This window comes from Phyllostomus hastatus, unplaced genomic scaffold (genome assembly GCF_019186645.2).
Source record: "Phyllostomus hastatus isolate PE091 unplaced genomic scaffold, TTU_PhHast_1.1 phas_contig_948, whole genome shotgun sequence".
Classification (NCBI taxonomy): domain Eukaryota; kingdom Metazoa; phylum Chordata; class Mammalia; order Chiroptera; family Phyllostomidae; genus Phyllostomus; species Phyllostomus hastatus.
In genome coordinates, this window is record NW_025333993.1 from 6,578,825 (window position 1) to 6,604,428 (window position 25,604).

The 25,604-nt window shown below is 45.6% G+C and overlaps 2 protein-coding genes across 10 annotated transcripts in view; one reads left to right on the forward strand and one right to left on the reverse strand.

The window, feature by feature from the left end:
• TTC3 (tetratricopeptide repeat domain 3) overlaps positions 1 to 12,769 on the reverse strand; it is a 110,527-nt gene extending 97,758 nt beyond the window's left edge. For 2 of the 5 annotated variants that reach the window (XM_045852416.1, XM_045852412.1), the window contains exons 1-2: positions 12,574 to 12,764; positions 7,498 to 7,609 (exon numbers count right to left, since the gene is read on the reverse strand). The gene's annotated coding sequence lies outside the window, so the exon portion shown is untranslated. Of the gene's footprint in view, positions 1 to 7,497; positions 7,610 to 12,573 lie in introns of all 5 variants that reach the window. The other 3 variants (XM_045852414.1, XM_045852415.1, XM_045852413.1) reach the window with 3 other exon arrangements.
• Positions 12,770 to 12,827: 58 nt separating this feature from the next.
• LOC123827966 (phosphatidylinositol glycan anchor biosynthesis class P) lies at positions 12,828 to 25,177 on the forward strand. 5 transcript variants are annotated; one of them, XM_045852422.1, is made up of 5 exons: positions 12,828 to 12,985; positions 13,438 to 13,542; positions 19,539 to 19,611; positions 23,412 to 23,530; positions 24,835 to 25,177. In XM_045852422.1, exons 2-5 carry the CDS (start codon positions 13,461 to 13,463, stop codon positions 24,963 to 24,965), a joined length of 405 nt encoding a protein of 134 aa, XP_045708378.1. In that variant the 5' UTR covers positions 12,828 to 12,985; positions 13,438 to 13,460; the 3' UTR covers positions 24,966 to 25,177. The 5 variants fall into 5 exon arrangements, with proteins under 5 accessions (XP_045708378.1, XP_045708374.1, XP_045708375.1 ...); XM_045852418.1 differs by having other exon boundaries at positions 12,839 to 12,969; XM_045852419.1 differs by having other exon boundaries at positions 12,841 to 12,974.
• Positions 25,178 to 25,604: the final 427 nt, after the last annotated feature.

Genomic DNA, 25,604 nt, shown 5'->3' on the forward strand with positions numbered 1-25,604 from the left:
GTCTCCTTGAGATGGAGGATAACTGAGGATACCTTATTCATCTTTGCATGTGCCCAGCACATGATAAACCCTCAAATAAGTGTTTGCTGAATGAACAAGGCATCTCTCCACGGCTGTCCCTCATACGCCATCTGCTTTTACTCCGTCCTATGAATCACTTTACTTCATCACATGCAGACGGCTACATTCTCAGCCTCCTGGCTGGAACTAAATCCTGACTCCGCTGAAAAAGAGTTTCCTATCAGCCGCTCACACTCTCCTGTCCATCCCTCGGTGTGTTCCCGCCTGTGGCAGGGGACACAGCGGATGTGGTGCCGGGGGAGTCTGTCCGTCTGTCCATCCCCCACAACCGCATCCAGGCCTGCCCCCCCCTTCCTGACAGTTGTTGCTCCAGCCCTCTCCCGACTGCAGCAGCCGGCACGGCTAGACCGCAAAGGTGAGCAGAAACCCTCACGTTATCAACAGCCACGTTTTAAAAATAATTATTCCAGCGGGGGAAAAGGGGACTTAGGGCTGGAGTTTCATATTAAGGTGTATTTTTCCCCCTGAAGAAAGTTCCATGAGATTTATAGCTATCAAAGAAAAGCTACACAACCTAAACGCCCCTGGAAAATGCAGCATTTTATTACTCTTGCACAAGTCATGGATTTCTTTTCCTATTATCATCAGCACCATCATTAACGCTGCTTTTTAATACCTTTTTGCTTCACCACTAGTATCTCACTATTGTTAGGACAAACCAGCTTTCTGTTTTCCTAAGCAGGACCACTATCAGTTCTTGAAACAGAAATCAGTTTCTTTAATTCATCCTTCTTATCATATCCAATTTGCTGCATGGAGCCCTTACGATAGTAAAGAATAACACTCTTCCTACCAAACTGTCTGTCCTATTTGTTACACGTTGTTCCAAGCATCTCACATGCATTACTTTGATCCTCACAGCAAGTTTTCTCAGGTTCAATCACCATCATCTCCACTGTGCAGGTAAGAAACATGCTTGGTAAAATTAGATAATTTGTGCAAGGTCAGCAAGCGAGGAAGGATCCACACTCAGGTCCCCTGATTCCAAAGCCTCTCCTCGCGAACACTGTGTTTCACTACGCCTGCTATTCCTTCCCAGCGCCACCTCATCGCCTCTCGGTTGTTGTCGTGTTTAAGAACACTGATGATGAAAAATAAAATAAAATGTTTTAAAAAAAGAACATTGACAACTAGTTCAGAGAGCTCCCCTGGCCTCCAAAATCCACCACCATCCCAGACACGTGGAGGCCCAAGGAGGCCGCCACCCCTTCAGGACCCGAGCTTTGCAGTTTGACTTCCTCCTCCACTAAAATGAACTTCACCGCCCGCCTCTCCTCGGCTCTTCCTTCCCAAGGCCGTGCCTCTGGTCACCGCCCACAGATCGAACTGACGAGCTCCTCTGACCACGACCAAGAGTCACTAGAGCTCCAGCCTGCCGCCTTCGACCACAGGCACTCTTCGACCTCCGACCTCCGCCAAGAACTCTTCTTCCCCTTTCTCCCGCTCGGATGCCCCCTTCTCATTTGCTGGCTCCTACAACCTGGCTCCCACTTCCAAGAAAGTGATTAGTGACATTCTGCAACAGACTGCTTGCATATAATGTCTGCAACCTGGCCTACTCTAGACGAACAGTATTTCCCGAGTTTAGAATGTAACCGCAAAGGTGAACAAAGACTAGAAAAAGTAAAAAGCCTGTTTCGCATCTAAAGTATGGCACATAACATGGGACATACACTATTCTGGGAAATACATACACTTTTAAACTCGTGTCTTCCAAACATTTTTTGTGTGTAAATGCAGAAAGAGCCAAGAACCGTCTGTCACAGCCCACACACCACACCACGGCATGGACTACAATATAGTTCATGGGCTCACATCGGCAGACTCAGCCAGCGTGACATGGCCGCCTGGCAGGTCTCAGCAGGACCGCAGCCCGCACCAACTACACTGTAATGACACATCGGTGTAATTTTTATTTTCTATGTTGCTTTCACCAGCGGTGTGCCATGGTGGCTAGGAGCACGGACTCTGGAACCTGGCTGCGCAGGCGTGAACCCTGGCTCTCCCGTTCCCTGCGCGTGTGATCTTGGGCAAGTTATGTAACCTCTCTGCAAGTCGGTTTCCTCGGGTGTCAAGTGAAGACAGCAGCGTACCTACCTGATGAATCAGTCAACACGTTTAAAGTGCTTAGAAGAGTGCATGGCATACAGGAACTTCTATAAACATTGACTAGATTTTTGAAATCCATTGTTTGGATGCCTCCAGATAAATGGTCGACCTTAGCTGCTAAGTCCAAAGGGCACCTTTCAGCTCACAACTTCCTTGACACTGCTGACCACTCCGTCCTTTCCAGAACTCTTCATCTGGACTCCGGAGACCATCTTCTGGTTCTCCGCCTGTCCTCCTGGCTGCGCTTCCTCCGTCTCCATGGGCTCTTCTCATCCACTCCCCGCCACCCCAGCGTCAGCTCTCTGCTTGCACGCTTACTCTGTCCGCGGGTGATCTCACCCGCCACCCCCGTGGCTGAAAACTGCACTCCCTGAACTTCCATCATTTCACGGCTGCACCATGGTTTTCGCCATTTCACATATCACATGGATTTTTATTTCCCTGATATTTATTTGATATTTCTCTTTTATTGGACTCACTTGACCTAAGTGATTAATATCCATGATGCCATAGGTTTGATGCACAACTTACGTCTTTCATACACATTAAATTCCTAACTATCCAAAACACTGTGTTTATCCATAAGCCACTTTAGATTACGTCATACTACATGACATCACCCCATGGCTGAAATGTCCAAATGCTCAAGACTTTCAAATCTCTCCAGGCTGGGTCCCATCTCATGACTTCCAGACCTTGTCAAATGCTGCTGAGTTTAACCAACATGTCTCACTGGCCTCTCAGACTCGGCAGGTACAAAAACAAACTTAACAGCTCAGGAACCTGGGGTTTACAGTTCTACCCAAATGACCACGAAGTCTTGTCATTTCTACTCCTCTAAGAGATCTGAAATTAGCACACACACACGTCTTCATGCCCAGGGCCACTACCTCAGCTGTGGCACCATCCTCCTTCTCTGAACTAAACTAACAAGTGAGTCTCTTAACTGGTGACTGGTTGAAGTGCCTTCAACCTTGGCATCCTCTAAAACTCTGATACAACATTTTACTGCTTAAAATCATTCAACAGCTTCTCTTTGTCTTCGGAATGAAGTCTAAACTCCCTACTACGGCACAGGTCTTCTGAGATCCTGGTCCTGCTCCTGCTTCCAGTCACTCCGCGACAGTCACCTTACAAACCAACCTCGCTCAACTGCCCGCATTCCCGAACAAACCTCATTCCGCAGCCACCTAACGTCTGCTGCCCTTAGTGTCGGATCCCAGGAAGCACCTCCCGATCTCCTTGCTGACCAGGTTTACTTCTGCAGAAACCTCTTCTCTGCAAGCCCACAGCACCCTGCCCATGTCCTCTGCCAGCGGTTTTCACACTGTTCACTCATCTGGGTCCAGAGGGTACACTGTGCCCCCTACCTACCTTGATTCCCTAGCTCAGTGTTTCCCAAATTCTGTACTCACATTCCCCGAAGAAAACTCTGCCAAATCCACTTGCCACCTGTACTGCTAGTTTATACCTTTCCTTAGATAACTCAACTTTTAGCTTAGATGTAAACTTGTTTTAAGAGAAAGTTTGATATCACCAAGAAATCTTACCTTTGGTAGGACAGAAGTCTTTTTCTAATACAAACTAAAATATACTAGTAAAATTAAATATTAAAGTAAATGACTTCTAATCCTATCAGTGATGATGAACTAATGGGGAGACTCTACCAGTGCAAATAAAAAGTGGGTCCTAGATTTAAAATTTTTTAAATTTTGCAGAGTTCAGAGAAATACGGAACAGTGAGAGCCACCCTCTCCCCACAAAAGCAGCAGACCCCTTGCCAGAACGAAACCTGGAAGTCAAGAGCATAGTAATGCCAAGAGCCGCAGCTGGGTGAGGGCGCTGAGCCCTGGACCAGAAACAAAGTGAGGGAGCTGAATGAAAGTGGTCCCACGGGAACTCCTCTCCTCCAGCCAGAGCTGATGCAAGTCCCTGGCTTCTGCCAGAACGGACACAAACCCCATCAGAAGAAACGCACCCCCCAGCAGACTCTCAGGGCTCCCAGAGAAAGACCCAATAGGACTTCATAACAAGGATCACCGAGCACAGGAGCTGCTAATTCACCATAAGGGAGACACAACAGATGAAAAACAAGCAATACATTTAGACTCCTAAGTACAGTAGACATTGGGATTACCAGATGCAGTCTACAGAATACTAATGCATTCAAAAGACTGAACAAGCAACATTAGACTATAAAAAATGGGCATATATACCTTCAAAACAACTAGGTGAAACTTTTTGAAATTTAAAATATAGTTGCTAAAAGTAAAAGAAAAATAGATAGGTTAAGGAGAAAATTAGTCACAGCTGAAGACATATATAAGAGCTAGAAGATGTACATAATATAATTACCCAGCATTGTAAATTCTGGTAAAAAGACAAGGAAATAAATATATGAAAGATAAAAAGTGATCTCCCAACAGTCTAATACATATACGTTGCTGTATATCCAGCTAAATTTCCAGAAGGAGAGAACAGGTAAAATCAAAAGAGACAATATTTAAAGAGCACAGGGCTAAGTTCTTCTACATACCAACAAAGATAAAATCAGACCCGGGAAACGTGGGCATCCAAAAGAAGATAAAGAGAAAGTTATCACCACCTAGTCCTATAGGTGAAAGGTCATAACATCAAAGACAGAAGCCAAAAGAAAAGAAAAGGAATGTTATCTTCAAAGAAGTGTAAGTAAAACTGGCAGCAGACTTCATGTATAAAATATCTTCACTATGCAGGCAGAGAACAAACTATCAACCTAGAACTGTATACCCCTCAAAATTATGCCTCACTCAGGAGCAAGAATAAAAGTAATTTTAGATAAAAACTGAGCTGACCACCAAGAGACCTGAACTAATTTCTTAAAAATACCCAACAGCCCTGGCCAGGTGGCTCAGTGGGTCGGAGCATTGCCCCTGGACACGAAAAGGCTGTGGGTGTGATCCCCGTCCAGGAGACTGTGGGTTCCATACCTGGTCAGGGTGCCTTTGCCTACGGGAAGCATCGATGTTTCTCCTATTTCTCTCTCTCTGTCACTCTCCTTCTCCCCCTTCCTCTCTCTCTAAAATCAATAGAACATATCCTCGAATGAGGATTGAAAAAAATAAACAAATAAAAGACATAAATTGTCTGAGTCAATTAAAAGAAAAATCCAGTGATATGTTCTTTATAAGAGACATCTAAAACACAACGATATTTTTTTTAAGTGACAGCAAAATAAAGGAAAAGGCTATTCCTTGCAAATTATCACCAAAAGAAAGGTAGGTTAGGCAAAACAGACCTTAAGGACAAAAATCAAAATTAGGCATGGAAAGGATCACACCATAATAGAGGAAGTTCAATCCCCTAGGAAAATAATAGGCTTGCGTGTATCTAATCAAATAGCCTCAAAACATGTAAAAAGAAAAACATGTTAGAACTATAGGAAGTCTGTTAGAAGGTAATAATAGGATACCGCAACACGTCTCTCTCAGTTAATCACAGGCGAAACAAACAAAAAGTAATAAAGACAGCCTGAATGACACAACTTAAAGCTTGACCTCCTGGACATGTAACAATTAGAGACTACATCTCTACCCATCTCTTCAGAAGCACACACAAAACAGTTATATTCATGATGTAGAAGACCATAAAGCAAAGGCAAACAAAAAAATGTTTTACATAAAAGGCAGAAAACTGTAGTTGAACAACTAAAATAAAAAAAAGAATTTTTTACAGACAAAATACACATTACATTCTCTTACAACAATTAAGAAATGAGTAAAAAAATTAATGTAGGTAAATTTGAAAATTTAAAAACATTTTAAAACATTAAAAAACATGTAAAAGAAGAAATCAAAATGGAAACTTTAAAAATACTTGGATTTGAAAGTTAATGAAAATGCTAAATTAAACCATAAGATAAAGCAAAAATAAACTTTGAAGAAGTTCATAGCTTTACATGCTTATACTGGGAAAAGGAATGGCTAAAAATTAATAAGCATGCAATTTAAGTTAGAAAAATAATATAAGAATAAACCCCAAAAGAGGATGAAAATTAAAAATATATCAATTAACTAAAAAATATATATATAATACAAAAGCCAAAAATTAATCCTTTGCCAAAATTAATAAAACAGAGAAACTTTTGGTAAGACTAATAAAGAAAAGAGAGAAGTCGCACAAAAATAATAGTCAAAATGAGAGAAGGGAACATAATGACAGATAAAACAGACTTAAAGGGAATTAAGATAACATGAACTTGACGCCAATAAACTTGAAATTTTTGTTAAAAAAACAAATTTCTAAAACTTACCAAATTGATTAAAAGAAACAGAAAATCCTAAATCCTATTACTATTCAACTGCTAATTTCCAGTAAATTATTAACAATTTACAATCCTTCCACAAAGAAAACATCAGCACTTACAGATAAGTTCCACCAAACTTTCAAGAAAACAAACCACTCTAATTCAAATTGGCCCAGGAAACAGAAAAAGAGGACCTACTCTCTAACTGGTGTAAGACCCGTGCACCCTTAATACCAAAACCAGACAAGACAGTCAATAAAGAAAACTGACAGGTGATTTCATTTGTAAACAGATACAAAAAACCTAAGTTATATATTAGCAACCTCAGTCCAGCAGTTCGCAAAAGGACAATTCAGCAAGATCAATTTGTGTTTATCTCAGGAAAGAATGTAAGAATTAAGAATTTTAAAATGTGTTCATTGATTTCCATCACACTTAACAGATTAAAGGAGAAAAAACTCAAGATATTCTTAACAGATGCAAGAAACCATATGACAAAACCACAAAGATCTCCCTAACTTAATAGAGTATGTACAAAAACTTAAAACAAATATTCGTTTTAATGGAGAAGCATTCCCTTTAAAATTAGGCACAAGACATGTATGTCCACTCTAGTCACCTCTAATGAACAACCATAATCACTTCCACTGAACATAGCTCTGAAAGTGTGCCAGAATATTGAGACAAGGAAGAAATTAAAGGGAAAATTTAAAGAACCAAAGGTGTCACTATTTGCAAATAATATAATTTAATACATAGAAACCCAAAGGAATTACAGAAAATATACTAGAAATAATACGAGTTCAAATGAATGGTTAAAGATTGATACTTAAAAATCCATTAAATTTCTAGTTACTAACGATAGAAAACAGTATCTTTAAAAAACACCATTTATAATAGCAACAAAACTACTAGAAACATTATTATGCACATTTAAAGTGTTAGATGTATATGGAGAAAATTACAACACTCTATTAAATAAAAACATTAAAAAACCTAAATAAATACAAATAAATACATACCACGTTCTCAAACAGGATGGTTCAAAATCTTAAAGATTTCAATTCTCCCCAAATTGATTCAATGAATTCCAATTCATTCCCAGAGTTTTTCATGTCACGTGACAAGCTGATTCTTAAAACAAGAACAAAGATCCAAGAACAGCTGAGACTCAAATCCGCCGCCCCACCCCCCACCCCCAGACATCAAGACGTCCAGTAAAGCTGTAGCAATGATAAGTATGGCAGTGGTATCAACAGGGACAGACAAGTGGACGAGTGGCACGGAAAGGTGAGCCAGAAACAAACCCACGCGTGGAGAGAGTGAACATGTCAAAGAGGTGGCTCAGCAGATCACTGGTGACCAGAGGGGCATTTCGGCAGATGACGAGGAGGACAACTGACAGCCGCTTGCGGGGGCGGGGGGGGGGGGGGCACGAAAGTGCACCACTGCCTCACGACCGTACACAAAAATCAGTTTATGAACTTAAACGTGAAAGGCATCATCTTACAACTTCTAAAAAGAAAGCAATCCCAGGGCTAGAGAAAGTTTCCAATTAGATTACATTCAAGTTAAGAACTTCTATTCCCCTGAATGCGTCACGGTGACAAAATGGGCCACAGAGGTACTTGCAGTGCATATAATCAACAAAGGGTCGGTGTTCCCGTTTTAGCTTTAAAAGTCAACCCAATGGTAAAACGGGTAAAAGATATGCCAAGTGTTTCACAAAGGGAAAACAAGGTTTGTAAACATATGAGAAGACACTCAAACTCACTGACAATCGAAATGCAAATTAAAACCACAGGGATCCATCACTTCACACCGTCTGATTGGCAAACAGTAAGAAGTTTGGCGATGATAAGTGTTGGAGAAGAGGTAGATCAACCAGAGCTCATGAACACTGCTAGTTGAAGTTTACAATTTGACAAAACTGCTGGCCAAAGTATATAAGCTGGTATAACCACTTCAGAAAACAATTTGGTATCATTTTGTAAAGTTGAACACTCATAGCCCGTAACTCTGCAATTCCACTTCTAGCAAATAGATCACCACAGTGCTATTGCAAACCACAAAAATGCTTTTAAAAATTACATACTCTTCGCACTTCAAGATGATATTCAAAAATCTTCGCCTACATTTTAATAATTGCGCAGGATGAATTTCCGGAGTATCACAGTGACATTTTAAAATAAAAGAGACATACCATTGGTTTAAATTGCTGTAATTATTATAACAGCGATAAAAATAGCTATACATGCTGTCAGTCAAACAGAAAATGTTAAGTTTTTTTGGAATGCAGTTCTTGAGATGGAAAATTCCTGGGCTGATAAAGGCTTTCCCTAACCCTAAACGCTGTTTTTTTTTTACTTATCCCCTTGTTTTCCGTGGGGCAATCTTCCCACGTGGGGCAGTCTTCCCACGTGGGGCAATGCCCCCGGAAGAGTCCCGTGGGTGAGCGGCGTGCCTCATCTAAGGCAGAGTGCTAACTGGAACTCGAGGGAGGGAGGCCTCGGGCAATACCAATTTCAGGAGAGTGCACGTGAACCTTATCTATAAATTGATTCGTTAATGTCACGTGTGCCTAAGTACTCCCTAGAAAAAGCGTCACCATTGCCCTGGGGGTCATACACCCAGTGTGAAAACTAGAGAAATTCTTGCAAATGTGTGCAAGAAATTCTTGCAAAAGATGTGTGCAAGAATCTTCATAAACAGCAAAACCTTTAAAAAAGTGCCCATCGACAGAAGAATGCATACACTATGTTATATTCACCCGTGGAATATCACACAGCAAAGAAAATTAACGACAAATCTATTCTTAGTATGAATGACCCTTAGGTACATAACATGGAGTGAAATAAGCAATTCCCAGAAAATGGTATGCAGTATTCCTTTTTAAAAAAACCAACTCAAAGACAAGCCCTGGCTGGCGGAGCTCAGTGGATTGAGCATGGGCTGGGAACCAAAGTATTGCAGGTTCAATTCCCAGCCAGGGCACATGCCAGGGTTGCAGGCCACGGCCCCCAGCAACCGCACATTGATGTTTCTCTCTCTCTCCCTCCCTTCTCTCTCTAAAAGTAAATAAATAAATCTTAAAAAAAAGAACTGTATTCCCTTGTAAAACAAAAACTCAAAGATAGAAGAAACCATACACTGTAAAGGGATGTGTACATTATCTGATAAAGTTATTTTTAAAAAGCAATGAATGACACAATTCAGGAAAGCAGTCACTCTGGGGGTTAGCACATTCAATACTGGTCATTTTGTTTCTTGGAATGAGTGGTGGATCGATAGGTGTTCCTTTTATTGTTTTGCTTCACAACTGAAATAGGTTACAAATATTTTGAATGTATCATGAATTACATTACATAAAGAGAAAGAATATTTTTAAAAACTCATCGTGTGAAAAAATTAAATCACACCACCTGCCACTAGAGAGGTATTTATAATGTGGAAGTACTACCTTTCCTCTACATCAACCATAGGAACTGACACACAGTAGGTACAAAATGTGTGGGACTGAGCTCGTGGGGCCCAAGTGAGGTACTCAGCCAGTCAGATGTGAGAGGACAGAAGCCCCCATACTGACGCCAGGCTAAGGCAGAAGCCAAATTTAGCCACGAGCTAAAGTTATAAGGAAGCTGGTCAGTAAAGAGAAGGCAAAATGTTCGAGTCTGATGCCATAAACTGTCAGCAAGGAGGCGAGAAGACGTGTCCTTACTCAATACCAGTGAGTCGAACATCAGCGCCACCATTCTGAGAGCTTCTGTGGTACTCGGTTGAGTTGAAGATGCACACATCATACCACCCTGCAAATCTACTGCTGGGTGTATTTCCTGGAGAAGCTTCCAGATTTGTGTACAGACAAATACAAAGATGTTTACTGCAGGTTTGTTTTTAGAGTCAAAAACCAGAAACAACCGGAATCCATCAATAGATAAATGGGTAAGTAAATAATGGTATATTCATACAATAGTATTCTATACCAGCAATTAAAATGAATGAATCATCTGGCTGGCGTAGCGCAGTGGATTGAGCTCGGGCTGCGAACAAAAGTGTCACAGGTTTGATTCCCAGTCAGGGTACATGCCTGGGTTGCAGGCTATAACCCCCAGCAACCGCACATTGATGTTTCTCTCTCTCTCTATATATATATCCCTCCCTTCCCTCTCTAAAAATAGATAAATAAAATCTTTTAAAAAAAAAGAATGAAAGACAACACAATTTTCCAATTTATTTGTTTATAAATCTCAAAGTGTAAGGATGATTGAAAAAAAAAGCAAGTTGCAAAAAGACATATTTTCTTCATATCATTAAAGTTTAAAAACACAACACCGTATTACCATTTATGGATGCAAAGGAATGATATACACCAGCCTAGACGAGGTGGCTATCTCTAGGGAAGGAGGGGCAGGGTCTGAGAGCACCGCCAACGTCTACAATTTTATTTCTTAAAAAAAAAAAAAAGCCCTGGCTGGCGTAGCTCAGTGGATTGAGCATTGGCCAGGAACCAAAGTGTCGCAGGTTCGATTCCCAGTCAGGGCACATGCCTGGGTTGCAGGCCACGGCCCCCAGCAACTGCACATTGATGTTTCTCTCTCTCTCTCTTTCTCCTTCCCTTCCCTCTCTAAAAATAAATAAATAAAATCTTAAAAAAAAAATCTGAACTAAATGTGGCGGAATTACCACATCTGTAAATCTGAGTCACAGATTGGTCAGCTCCCCCTGTGTACATTTAATAAGCCAGAAATTAAAAAGGAAAATTGGGCAAGAATAAGAAAATTGAGCAAATGAACAGAGGGAGGTAACACACCAAAACGCAGCCCTAGGGTGCAGAGCACTGCTCAGGAGGAGCAGCTGGGTGCCTATGGGTTTGAAGTTTCCTTCCCCGCGTATCCCTGAAATAAACCCCATTTCCCTTAAGATAAAATGCAAGATTCTTTAAGTAATAAATGTCCTAGCTAGAGCTGTAACTATGAGGAAACTGCTCCCAGGGGAGCAGTAAAATCTGTGAAACGTCTGCTTTGTTTCCCTAGCCAGGATGTTGGGCAGAATCAAAAGGGAGAATTTTTGTGAACGCCAGAAAACACTGTACGAATCGCTAAGTATTACCGAGAACGCCAGGGTCGGCTAGAATGTATTGATTGTGCAAATTTTGGAAGAAGTCTGCTACTGAGGGGCTTTGGGGCACCTCTGGAAAAGGCACGCACTGGTACCAGCCCAGATTCACCCACGCCTCGGCTCGTGTGCCGATCCCTGGCCCCCCTTAGGAACAGGCTGGCTGGACAGGCCACACCGGACGTCATCAACACTACGCAGCAGCTGCCTAGACCCGCTGCTGTCCCCCCACCCCTCCCCCCCATTAACTTCGGGGGTGGGGGGCTGGGGGGTGGAGGACGCTCCGCAGAGGCGTCGGGGAGCTGGGAACCCCGGGCTGACTTCCGCTCGCGTTTCCCCAGCTTGGGGATGGGAGGCGCTGGCCAGGACTCCGCTGCTACTCCCAAAACCAGGTGGCGCAGATGCAGGAAACACAAAACACAGTGGACAGGACGTGCACGCACTTTCACGAACACCCACAAACACACGGATCACGCACTGAACAGGACCCAGGCGCGGCACGCGCCAGGGGCCACGCGAGAACGCACACCCGGGCGGGCGATGCTGCAGGCGGGGGGTCACGCCTGCAGGAGGTGCGAACACGCGCGAGGGGGACTCGCACGCCCCAGAGAGGGGCGGTGACACAGAAAGGAAACCACCCACACCGGCCGGGGGCGCCCACGCCGTCACTGGGGAGAGTCCGCACCGACACAAATGGGCGAGGAGGGGACACACGGGCGCGTGCCGGCGCGCAGGAGCCTGAGGACCCCTCGCCGAGCTGCGGTGCCACTCTCCAGACTAGGGTGCGCGGGCGGCCAGGGGATGCGCACACAAAGAGACTACTCTCACTCTCACACAGACACCAGCATGGGCAGATGCTTGCAGAAGGACACCAGCCAGAAGGGACACACCCACTCGGGAGGACAAAAGCGGCCACACACCCCCATCCCACGCGGGCACACGGCGGGCACCGAAGCGGGCGACGCGCACACAACCACACTCACCACACGCCCACGGAGGGGGTGTGGAGGGCCCCTCTCCCCGCTCATCTTGGATGCAGTGCGATAAGGTGACACATCCAGGAGCCCTGCCGCGCACCAGGTGCGCACTCACCCGGGCCCGCAGCCCGCGAGCCTCGGACGCGGGCGGCCGCAGCCGCCGCCAGAGGCCCTCCACGTCAGCCCGGGCTGGCGGGAGCGAGCGGCGACGCGGAAGGCGGGGCGTCACGTGGGCCGCAGCGCACTTGCGTGGCCCCGCCCCCTCCTGCGCGGCGGCCGGCCGGCCGGGGAGCCCTGCGGAGCTCGGCCCGGAGGAGGGTCGCAGTCACTCGGGGCTTTTGTTTTTGTTTTCTCCCCTCCTTGCAGCTTCCGGGGGTCGGCGCTCGCCCAGGGGACTACTCTGTGAGATGGCCGAACTGTAGGGAGGGGCCCAAGTGGGTGCTGGATGGACTCAGGGTTGAGAGGGCCACCTTGATCTCGAATGAGAAACAGAAACTCTCCTTCCCCGCCTCCCCCAGGGGCTGGGTCCTAGCCGCCCGCGTGCGCCCGATTCGGGCACTGCCCACCCCTTCCCTTCCCGCAGGAAGGCGAAGCCTGCAGCTGGGAAGGGGCGTCCCCTCCCCTCTGCTGCAGGGTGCGCGCGTGCACGCGAGGTTCGGCGGCTGGTGTGCGCGTGCAGGTTAGGCGTGGGTGCTGATGCGCGCGAGTGCAAGCGTGCGTGTGTTGGAGGGGTGTGCGCAGGATGACCGTTCGCAGTGGGGTGGGCTGGAAGCAGCACTGCAGAGGCTGCGCCCGGAGCAAAGCGATGAGGTTACGCGAGACCAATCAGGGGAATACCTCACTGACAGCGACTGTGCTTCTTTCCCACAGGTTGTCTCAAAGCCGCAGGGAAGATGGTGGAAAATTCACCGTCGCCATTGCCAGAAAGAGCGATTTATGGCTTTGTTCTTTTCTTAAGCTCCCAGTTTGGCTTCAGTAAGTACTTTCCTGCTGGATGATGGCCGTGTGGCCTTTTTCTGGTGTTCCAAGACAATGGAGTTGTTGTGTTTGTTACTAGGATGAGCACACATGAATTGTGATTCTTTGTACCTCCCTATGGGTCTTTTTAAGAAAGCCTGAAGAAAGCACTCGTGTTTGTTCAGAGCGTTCTGTATGCCAGGTACTAGCCTAAAAAGATGTCACCCTAACAAGTGTGTATACCGTACCAGACAAGATTGCGTAAAACCTGGTGCCTGTAGTCCTGGTTTTGTGGGCAGGACGCAGGAGTGAATCTGCAGTTACCACTCAGGGTGATCCGCGCCGTGGGAGCCCAGGGGAGAGACGTGAGATCAATTTAGCTTTCTTTCCCACCATAAGGAGGGAGAAGTGGGAAGGCCCCGAGCAAAGGCTCTGGAAGAGGCTCCAGCCCTTCGTGTGAGAGCTGGTGAGGGAAGGGAGTTAGGCTAGAGCAGTCAGGTGCGCTTTGCATCCTGGGTCTCACTCAGTCCCTGGAAGATCCCATTTTACAGGTAAACGGATGCTTCCCAAGACACTGATCGCCAGAGTCACATAGCAGGCCCCACATCTCGCCCCAAAAGGATTTGAGTATTACGAGGGGTCAAGAGGGAGAAAATTGGGTACCCATAATCCAACTTTCTGGAGTTTGTTAGGAACTAGGAAGGTGGGGGTACGAACCTTCACTGCACCAGTATAGCCAGGCAAGCTGTTGGGTAAGGGAGGCTTTGGAATGAAGTTATAACTTGAGATCAAAGGTCGGTTCTTCCACGGATGAGCTGTGTGACCTGGGGCCATTTAAATAACCTCTCTGAGACTTCAGGTGCTTCACATGTAAGAAGCTGGTAATAAAGTGTATTCCCTGTTCATCAGTCACAAGACTGTCCTGTAAGGTAGATGTTATTATCAATGTCCTCATTTAACCAATGAGAATACTGAGGCAGGCGAGGTTTAAACAACGCGCCCGAGGTCTTGCAGCCAGCAAATGACAGCTAGAATTTGAGCCCAGACACTGGGTTGTCTTCAGGCGGCTGGTTTTGGTGGCTGTTGTGAGGAGTAATTGCCATAATTTATGCAGAGCACTTAGAACAATGCATAGGAACACTAAGTATTGATAAATATTAGCTGCTGCTGTTATTATCATCATCAACACATTTTTGTAAATTCCTGTTCTATAGTGTATTTGAAGGATTAGAAACTATACACATAAATAAAATCAATGACTTTAAGACTTAAATCCAATAATAACGCCCAATAAAAATTAATTCAACAGTTTTTTGAGAGCACTGCTATAGGCAGAGGAGGAGTAAACAGCCAAAATTTCCACAGAGTTTTCATTCTAGTGCAGCAAGAAAGCCAGTGGACAAAGTAAGTCAATTAAGCATACACAATGTCAGATGAGGAAGTACTATGGAGGGAAATTAAGCAAGAAAGGAGGATATAGAAGTGGGAAGAGGCTGCTGTTTTAAATACAGCAGTCTGGAAGTGCCTTGCTGAGCCCTGAGGTTTAAGCACAGACATAAAAGTGTGGCCCTGACTAGTGTGGCTCATCGGATTGAATGCCGGCCTGTGAACCAAAAGGTTGCTGGTTCAATTCCTAGTCAGGGCACATGCCTGGGTTGCAGACCAGGTGCTGGGTTGGGGGCGAGTGAGAGGAAACCAATTGATGTTTCTCTCCCCCTCTCTCTCTCCCTTCCTTCCCCTCTCTCTAAAAATAAATAAATAAAATGTGTTTTAATAAAAAAAAAGGGAAGAAAAGTGCAGGTCAGCCATGTGGCCCTCTGGGGAAAGAGGCTCCCAGGCAGAGAATAGCCAGTAGAGAGGCCCTCTGGGGGAAGCATGCCTGTGGGGGGAGGGACAGATGGAGGTTAGTAAGATTAAAACCAGAGACATTGAGGCAGAAAGTAGATAGAGGAGGTCAGAGGTCAGTACTCGGCAGTTATGAACTAGGTGGGGGGTAGGGGCAGGCAGGAGGATTACATAATTCTCTCTGTTGAAATATTCCCTGATTTAAAAACAAAGTAATTTTCTTAGCCTGCTCAGGCAGCTGTAAGAAGATACCATAGACTGGGTGGCTTGAACTATAGACGTTTTTTCTCACAGTTCTGGAAGTTGGAAAGTGCAAGATGGGAGGGGTGGTATTAGGGGGAGAGTGAACAGGAAAGCAAAGCTCTGATCTCTCTTTTTTCTTAAAAGGACCCCAATCCTAGCATGGGGGCCCCAATCTCATGAAGGCGTCTCCTCCCTCCCTTCCAATACCACCATGCTGGGGATTAGAGCTTCACCACGTGAATTTGAGAGGGAGGCAAACATTCCGTCCGTAACAGTAACTACAGAAAATGGTAATAGCTTTGAAGGAAATAAGGGGAACTGGTAAGGAGTAATGAGAACATGATGGGTGGGACACAGCTGGAATAGCAAGTGAGCCAGGACAGACAGCGGCTCTTAAGAAAGTGGGATTTGAGCTAAGACGTGAGGGAAGAGCAGGAACCATCCATTCAAAGAACCAAGGGAAGAACATTCCAGGCAGACGGTACTCACGGCAAGTGTAGTGGCCCTGAGACACCGTGGAGCTGGCGCGGGGGGCAGGGGGAGCAGACACTGGGGAGGTGGGCCGCAGCCAGATCACTGAAGTCCTTGCAAGCCCTGGTAATGAACTTGGATTACACTCCAAGGGCACCGAAGGGTTTGAGCAGGCAAGTGACATGGTCAGATGTACATTTCTGCAAGGTCGTTCCTCGCCCTGTGGGAAATGACTGTAGACGGATTTGTTTGGAGCTGAAGTTAGTAGACGCTTATTCTGGAAAACTGGGGGTGGTTCTTCACTTGCACCTTTCCTTCTCCCCTTACGCATGCATCCGTGCCTGCCACGGGGTCTGGTGGGGCCTCCCACCGCTTCCGCTCTGACGCCGGTGCGTCCTCCCTGCTCGGATCAGCGGCTCCCTTGAGCTGCAGGCCTGAACTCCCCTGCCCAAAACCTCTGGCTGGACCGTGCCTGGTTCTTTCTCCTTGCTGTCTCTTTAAAATTTAAAACAAGTTATCCAGTTGTCCTTATTGCCTGCAGCATAAATTCCATGTTCCCAGGACAAGATTTTTTCGTTATCTAGGACCTGTTTTTTCCAGCTTGATTTCTCAACACTCGCAGCCTGTATTTTATGTCCCAGCTGTTGTACACTGCTGAGAGTTTTGCCCCAACTCCTTGCCTCCGTGTTTTTTTGTGTGTGTTTTTTAAAGATTTTATTTATTTATTTTTAGAGAGGGAAGGGAGGGGAGAGAGAGAGAGAGAGAGAGAGAGAGAGAGAGAGAGAGAGAGAGAGAGAGAGAGAGAGAGACATCAATGTGCGGTTGCTGTGGGCCGTGGCCTACAACCCAGGCATGTGCCCTGGCTGGGAATCGAACCTGCGACACTTTGGTTCGCAGCCCGCACTCAATCCACTGAGCTACGCCAGCCAGTCCATGTTTTTATTAATGCCCTCGCTGTGGCCTAAAAGCATAGTGGAACACACTGCGCTTGGATTTCACATTCCAGTGCAGTCACTTTCAACTGTGACATCATGGGCAACTCCAATGCCCCGAGTCTCAGTTTTTTCACCTGTGAATGAGGGATAATGGCACACACCTCAGAAGGGTGTGGAGGGGGTCTAACGAGATAATGCATGTGAGGCTCCTGCCGCTACACCTGACTCTTACCTGTCTCCAGCACTAGTTTGTGAGATAGGAACCATGTATTGTTTTTCTGTATAGCCTTGACCTTTATATAATGCCTGGCATATAGTAGATGCTCAACAAATGCTTATTCATTTGATTAAGTAAACTATTTCCATTTGTGAATTTATATGATGTTTCCCCACTATTTGTATTTTATTTTTATTTTTATTATTTTTTTGTAAAACAATTTCCTTCTGTAAATTGACTTCATTTGACTCTCACAGTAGTCTGCCAGGCTGGTGTGATTATCACCAGCGGTTTACTGAGGCCCAGCGAGGGACGCAGTGGCAGGCAGTAGCAGAACCTTCAGTGTTCCCCTCAAAGCTTGTGTGTTTGTATTTTATTAACCTTAAAAACTATCTCCAACGTCAAGCCAGTTTCTTTCCCCCTTTTTCCTCTACCGCCTAGCCACACCAGACCTCTCTTGCTATCTCTGTGGATCGCGGCAGAAAATGCCATTTTCTCTTCCGTCCTTCCGTCCTTTCGTCTACAGGCCCAGCCATCAACATTTTTAATCCAGCTAACCCCCTATTCACCCTTGAGGCCCCAATTCAGTTACTTCCTCCAGGATGTCTTTCCTGACCATGAACATCAACTTCATCACCACCAGTGTGGGCTGAGGTCCTTCTTTCTCTTTTTATGTTTTAAATTGGTTTGAGAGAGAGAGAAACATTGATTTCTTGTTCCAGTTATGTATATACATTCATTGGTTGATTCTTATATGTTCCCTGACCGGGGACTGAACCTGCAACCTTGGAGTATAAGGATGATACTCTAACCAGCTGAGCTACCCGGCCAGGGCTGAGGTCCTTCTTAGGTACTCCTATATCATTTTCTGTTACTTGCTCATTAGCACTTACCATTTTCATTGGTACATTAAAAATACCCATTTACTTGTCTCCTTTCGCACTAGATTTTAAGCTCAGGGAGGACAGGGGCCATCTCTTTTGCATTCACCTTTGTGTATCACAGTCCTGACATACAAAACTGTATATTGCATATTTGTTGAGGAAAATGTTACTCCTTCATCATCACTGAGAGAGTTAACTTGACATTTGTTTTTGCCATTTACCTCGGGCAGATGATGTAACATTTCTGAGATTCCATTTTTTCATCTGTAAAAATGGCATGATACTCTCTAGGGTTGCCCTGAAGACTGGATGAGATAATGCAGGTGAAGTGCTTAGAGGTGTGCCTACCCCGCAGTGGTAGCCCCAGGTTCACTGTCCCGTTACAGGACAGTAGTAAACGCCAGCCCAGAGACCAGGCTGCAGGGGGACCGGAGTGCGTGCTGGGGGACAGTGGACACAGCCCCAGAGACCGGGCTGCAGGGGACCGGAGTGCGTGCTGGGGGACAGGGGACACAGCCCCAGAGACCGGGCTGCAGGGGGACCGGAGTGCGTGCTGGGGGACAGGGGACACAGCCCCAGAGACCGGGCTGCAGGGGGACCAGAGTGCGTGCTGGGGGACAAGGCAGAAGCCCAGCATGCAGGGGGTCGGAGCAAGAGCAGAGTGGTTCACTCTCGAGCGACTGAATGTCCCTCATTATTTCAGCCCTGTGGGGACGAAGTGTCGAACACCTGCTGTGTGTAAAGGACACATCACCAGGTGCTGTGAGAAACACAAAAATTGCTGACTTAAAGTGCTTCACATAGGGTGTGAGCGTTGATGACATGGTAAAAAAAAAACTGACTAATGGAGGAAAGGGGAGTTGTTGAATGGGCATTTCTGAGCTGGGAACACTCTGGAAATCTGCTTCACAGCGAGGGGCATGTACTTGAACTCTGCTGACTGTACACTTAAAAATGGTTGGATTTTATAAGTTGTCTGCTATTTTTTTTTACCACAATAAAAAGATAGAAGTCCTGGCTGGCGTAGCTCAGTGGATTGAGCTCGGGCTGCAAACCAAAGTGTCGCAGGTTCGATTCCCAGTCAGGGCACATGCCTGGGTTGCAGGCCATGATGCCCAGCAACTGCACATTAATGTTTCTCTCTCTCTCTCTCTATCTCCCTCCCTTTCCTCTCTAAAAATAAATAAATTAAAAATCTTTAAAAAATACAAAAAAATAAAAGGCTTTGCTTATCATTTACTTTAAAAAAAAATAGAAAGTAATTGGGATAAGGGTACAAAGAAGGAGCCGGAAGAGCTGGAAGGAGGGACAGTCATCTCTCAGTGCACCAGGGAGCGTCACAGCAGCCTTTTTCTGTACCTGAACCTCAGGGATGAGATGCCTGCCTCACTGACCTCTCTGCCCTCCCTCTCTCCACAGTACTGTACCTCGTGTGGGCTTTCATTCCCGAATCTTGGCTGAATGCCTTGAGCTTGACCTATTGGCCTCAAAAGTAAGTTGCATATACTGCTGAAATAAAATAAGAGTACATTAATGCTGTTTTGAAGGATCAGATTTTTTTCTTAAAAATACTCAAATCTTGCATATGTATTTCTTAAGATCCATAAATAGCCATATAGAAATTTGAAGCTTTTTCAAGGTCATTATTGATACACCTGCGATTAAAAATGATGCCTTCAATATATACATTTGTCTCCATTTCCTCCCAATATCTTGTTAAAATAACTCTGTAGAATAAAATTTTTTGTTAAGGTGTAAATACATAGGAACAAATAATGGGATAGCAGGTAAAAAGTACCAGCTCAATTTTTGGGCTGTTGACAGGTAACAGGTAACTGATTTAATTCCCACTTTTTCACATCGCTGAAGTAGGGAAGCCAGCAGGAATATTCGTGCCCCAGAACTAGAGAAGGGCTCAGAAAGTGGCCTACCAGGTACCTCTTTAACATGGTGATTCTGAATTGGGCTGAAAACACAGCGTTAGACCCTCAAATCCCCCTTGTTGGCCCTCAGAACAGGGAGACTGACCCTCCTTGCCTGCAGAACACGGGAGTTTTACTCTGGAAGGTTCATTGAGAGTCTGCAAACACTAGGTCTGACTGAGCACAGGAATGGGGCCCCTTAGGACAACAGGGAAATCCGTGGGAACCCGTGCAGTGCTGAACGATAAGGTCCCCCCCACCCAGCACCTTTCCTCATGCCGCTCCCAGGCTTGCGGCTGCCAGGCTCACAGCACCCTGCCCCTCCCAGCAAAACCGGGGTGGGGGGCTTGTCCCCGAGAGAGATCTGGAGGAAGGATCTGCCATCCCTGACCCTTGGAGGTCCCCCCGTGAAGTGGCCGGGGTTCCTGTAGTGAGACTCTCCAGTGGCCATCCTGGCCCACGTATACACAGTGCTTCCAATTACCTTGTTAGTGCCTCACTTTGAAATACGAGCAAGCAACCATACCTTACCAGACATTTTCTGAAAGCCTTTAAAATGAAACCCAAAAGAAAAAAAAAAAGAACTAGAAGGAAAAGGAGCTAATAGAAGGAACTGAAGAAAATAACTATGAAACAAGAACAGAATGCTATTAACTTCCAGCCAAGATGGAGGCGTAGATAGATATACTTTGTCTTCTCACACAACCAAAAAAAGGACAACAACAAATTTAAAAGCAAAAAACAACCAGAACTGCCAGAAAATCAAACTGTATGAAAGTCTAACAACCAAGGAGTTCAAGAAGAAACATCCATCCGGACCAGTGGAGGGGCAGAAATGGGCACCCAGGATAGAGAGGACTCGCAGCAAGGTGGCAGCTGGGGGACCCAGTGGTCCCACATTTGCGTGCAGGTAAACCGGGAGGAACAACGGGGCAGTGAGACACAGCACGCAACCCAGGGTTCCAGTGTGGGGAGATAAAGCCTCCAAACCTCTAGCTGTAAAATCTGTGGGGGTTAAGGTGGCAGGAGAAACTCCCAGCCTCACAGAAGAGTTTGTTGGAGAGACCCACAGGGTCCTAGAATGTACACAAACCCACCCACCTGGGAATCAGCACCAGAAAGGCCCAGTTTGCTTGGGGGAAACAGCAAAAGGGACTAAAGTCCGAGAGAAGGCAGAGCAAGCACCATTGTTCCCTCTCGGTCCCTGCCCCTACAGACAGCATCACAACCCAGAGGCTGGGCTGACCCGCCCTGGTGAACACCTAAGGTTCCACCCCACATATATAACAGGTATGACAAGACAGAAAAAAATGGCCCAAACAAAAGAACAGATCAAAGCTCCAGAAAAAATACAACTAAGCAATGAAGAGATAGCCCAACTTACAAGTTGCAGAGTTTAAAACACTGGTAATCAGGATGCTCACAGAAATGGTTGACTATAGTCACAAAATAGAGGAAAGAGTGAGGGCTATGAGAAGTGAAATAAAGGAAAATGCACAGGGAACCAACAGTGAAGGGAAGGAAACTGGGACTCCAATCAATGGAGTGGACGAGAAGGAAGAAATAAACATTCAACCAGAACAGAATGAAGAAATGAGAATTCAAAAAATGAGGAGAGGCTTAGGAACCTCCAGGACAACTTTAAACATTCCAACATCCAAATCACAGGGGTGCTAGAAGGAGAAGAAGAGCAAGAAATTGAAAACTTACTTGAAAACATAATGAAGGATGTCTCTTTCCTCTCCCCAATCTGACAAAGGAAATAGACTTTCAGGGAGTCCAGGAAGCTCAGAGAGTCCCAAAGGAGTTGGACCCAAGGAAGCACACACCAAAGCACATCATAATCACATTACCCAAGATTAAAGATAAGGAGAGGATCTTAAAAGCGGCAAGAGAAAAGGAGACAGTTGCCTACAAAGGAGTTCCTATAAAACTCTCAGCTGATTTCTCGAAGGCAAGAAGGGGCTGGAAAGAAGTATTCCAAGTCATGAAAGGCAAGAAACTACATCCAAGATTGCTGTATCATCAAAGCTATCATTTAGAATGGAAGGCAAATAAAGTGCTTCCCAGATAAGGTCAAGTTAAAGAAGTTCATCATCGCCAAGCCCTAATTATATGAAATGTTAGAGACTTCCTAAGAAAAAGGAGAAGAGCAAAAATACGAACAGTAAAATGATAACAAAGTCACAGGTACCAACAACAGAACCAAAAGGAAAAAAAAAAAAACTAAGCAAACAACTAGAACAGGAACAGAACCACAGAAATGGAGATCACATGGAGGCTTATCAGCAGGGAGCCCGGGAAAGGAGAATGGGGGAAAAGGTCCAGGGAATAAGAAGCATAAATGGAAGGTACAAAACAGACAGGGGTGGGTAAGAATAGTATGGGAAATGTAGAAGCCAAAGAACTTACATGTATGACCCAGGGACATGAACTAAGGTCGGGGAATAATGGTGGGAGGGGGGTACAGGGCAGAGGGGAATGAAGGGGAGAAAAAAATAGGATAACTGTAGTAGCATAATCAATAAAATATATTAAAACAATGCTATAAAAAAAGCAAACTCTTCAAGGAATTACTTCTGGTTTTGAAAATTATAAATATGATAGCCAAAATTAAAATTTTACTTGATGGGTTAAAAGATAAACCAAAGATCATCTCCAGAAAGTAGAAGATAGAAAAATGGAAAATAGAGAAAAGATGAGGAAAGCATAACAGGGTGAAAACCGGTTAACCCTTAGAAGTCCTGGAGAGAAGGTGGGGGGGAGGACTGAAGAAACAGTGCCCCGTCCTGCGGAGACCGGGGGGTTGAGGACTGATGGGTACGTGGAAAATAAGCAAACACACAAAGAAGCGGAGTTGCTAATTCCAGAAAAAGCAAAAAAAAGTTGTATAAGAAAGCATATAATAATACCGAGGCACTCAGTTACAAGCATTGTTTATGGTCTCAGTAGTTTTTAAAACCCGGGCATGCCCAGAAAGTGTGACACGAGCACCATAAGAGGACAGGAGGCAGGTGAGAGGGCAGAAAAGAGCTGGGCTCCTCACCTCCACCTTAGGAAGCGCAGAGCAAATGTCCGCGGTTGGGAAAACCGTGACAGCGTGAGTGCGAGGGCAGTACTGGGAAACCCGCTCGGGTGTTCGAGTGCCTTTTTGCGGGGTGAGACTCCGGGGTTGGGCCGGGTGGGATACAGCCTGCGACTTCTCACGACAGGCCTTGTAGAACTGTGTGACTGTCTCTTATGTACATACATTACTTCAACGAAATTAAGTCTTTAAAGCGGTGTTAACCTAGTGACCGACTAGTAAGAAGTACAACTTGGGGGGAAGCCTGCTACCTACCTCCTACCTACCTCGTCTTCTCGCCTGCAGGTACTGGGCGGTGGCGCTGCCCGTCTACCTGCTCATCACTATCGTCATCGGGTACGTGCTCTTGTTTGGGGTGAACATGATGGACACCTCGCCCCTCAACTCCATTCACACGGTCACAGGTCAGTTTGCGCGGACGGGGAGTGGGGGGCGGGGGCAGGGTGCAGGAGTGGGGCCGCCGCCGCGCTTCTATCAAGAAGAGCAGCCAGAACAGGGTGCAGGAGAACGCGGCACAGCGGCACGGTGGGTGGGAAGGACTGGGGAGAATGCCGCAGAGGTATATATACCAGAGGGGTGTCTCCTCGGGAAGTAAGTTCTGGTGAACGCGCTGTTCACGGCACTAGCTAACGGGTGTATTTGCACGTAAAAGCCGCAAGTAGATAGTCTGTTCCTCCGCAGCTCTGCTCGACAGCAACAACTTCTACCCCAAACAGGCGGCGTTGGTGGAGGGACGGCGCGCAGGCCTCGCAGGACTTGTCCAGGAGGAGGGCTTTGGGGGCGTGCACCCTCAGGGTCACTGTGCGTGCCTGACCCCAGAAAGGGGGTGGTTGAGCCACAGCCTGTTTTTGCAGTTTTGTTTATTTAAAGCTCTCGCTTTGAAGTCTAAAGATTAAAATCAGTTAGGCAGATTCCTAAGCTTGTTTAGATTCCAGGAAGTGAAGCATTTTTTAAGTTCCCAGATATGATTTTTTAACTTTTCAAAGTCATTTTTTTTTGGTGAGCTTATACAATGTACTTTGAAAATGAGTTATAATATTTTTGTATTTTCTTTCTGATAAACTACTGTATTCCCAGCATTCCTGACTGGAATTACAGCAAATAGACAATTTGTGCAGAGAGGGAAAAGTGCTAGGTTCGTATGAATGATTGTACCAAATGACTTAACCGTTTTCGGGTGTTGACTTAAATATATTTTCTTTTATTTTTTTTAGGATTTTACTTATTTATTTTTAGAGAGGGAAGGGAGAGGGAGAGAGAGAGAGAGAGAGCGAAACATCGATGTGCGGTTGCTGGGGGCCGTGGCCTGCAACCCACGCATGTACCCTGACTGGGAATCGAACCCGCGACACTTTGGTTCGCAGCCCGCGCTCAATCCACTGAGCTACGCCAGCCAGGACTTAAATATATTTTCTAGGCCTGGTTGGAATTCTGCTCCTATGGGGAATGTGCAAATGGGACTTCAGTCATCATTATACTGATGAGTAAAATAGTAACTTCTCTCCAGGCGAAAAAGTGCTTTGCTCATTTCTATTCTAACTGGGACATTTCTTCTCAAGAGAGAATTTAAGTAATCTTTTCATTACACTTACACGTGGCATCTGCCATTACCCAAACGTTAGCCAGTGGCCTGTGTGGTAGGTCTCCGCAGACCGCAGGGACTAGGAGAAACGGTTGGGCGGTCAGCGCCTTTGTCCTCTCCTTGCAGACAACTACGCCAAAAACCAGCAGCAGAAGGCGTACCAGGAGGAGGCCATCCCGGCTCTGAGAGATATCCCTATTGGTGAAGTAAACCAAATGTTCTTCCTTAGGACCAAGGAACTCCACACCCAAAGCTGATGGTGTGTATTAGAGACTACCTTCAAACATTTATTATGATAAGTTTCTACAAAATAATGTCAACCATAGTTCTCTCTCTTCTTAACACCCGGTATTGAAATATTTTGAAAAATGTCAAGTTGAACTTCTCCTCGGTTAAGTTCTACTAATATTGTTCTCAGAGATCAGTCATGAATGGACAGAGTAAATAAAACACCACAGGACCACGTATATAGCAGACGTTTTGGAAAATACGTGTGAGTGGAAGCAGGACGTCCCTCCCTCGAGAGTCCTCGGTGTTGTCGCTTTCAGAGAGCAGTCGTGTCTTTCCTGCTGTTCCTTCTTCGAGGCCCAGACCCCAGACTCGGATCTGGGAAAGGGTACATCTGATGGCTGTGTCCTTGCCGTCTGACTCATGTCTATGACACAAATGGTACATGGAGTACTCACCACGGACCAGGTATTTTTCTGGGCACTGAGGATGTTGCAATGATAAGCTTCTCAAAGAGCCTACATTGTAGAGGCAGATGAAGAAAGACCAAGCACATAAATAAGGCAGTATTCGTTGTGATGGGTGCTACGCAGAGAATCAGCACGGTGCACAGTTCTAAAAAGTAAAGGGGTGACTGCTTCAGATCGAGCGGTCAGGCGGGCGGGCTG

Excerpts from the sequence above, each read along its gene's own strand:
- LOC123827966 (XM_045852422.1), top strand. The coding sequence starts at position 13,461 with ATGGTGGAAAATTCACCGTCGCCATTGCCAGAAAGAGCGATTTATGGC. Across the intron at positions 19,612-23,411 it reads TTGACCTATTGGCCTCAAAA|GTACTGGGCGGTGGCGCTGC; the intron begins GTAAGTTGCATA and ends TCTCGCCTGCAG. Across the intron at positions 23,531-24,834 it reads CTCCATTCACACGGTCACAG|ACAACTACGCCAAAAACCAG; the intron begins GTCAGTTTGCGC and ends CTCTCCTTGCAG.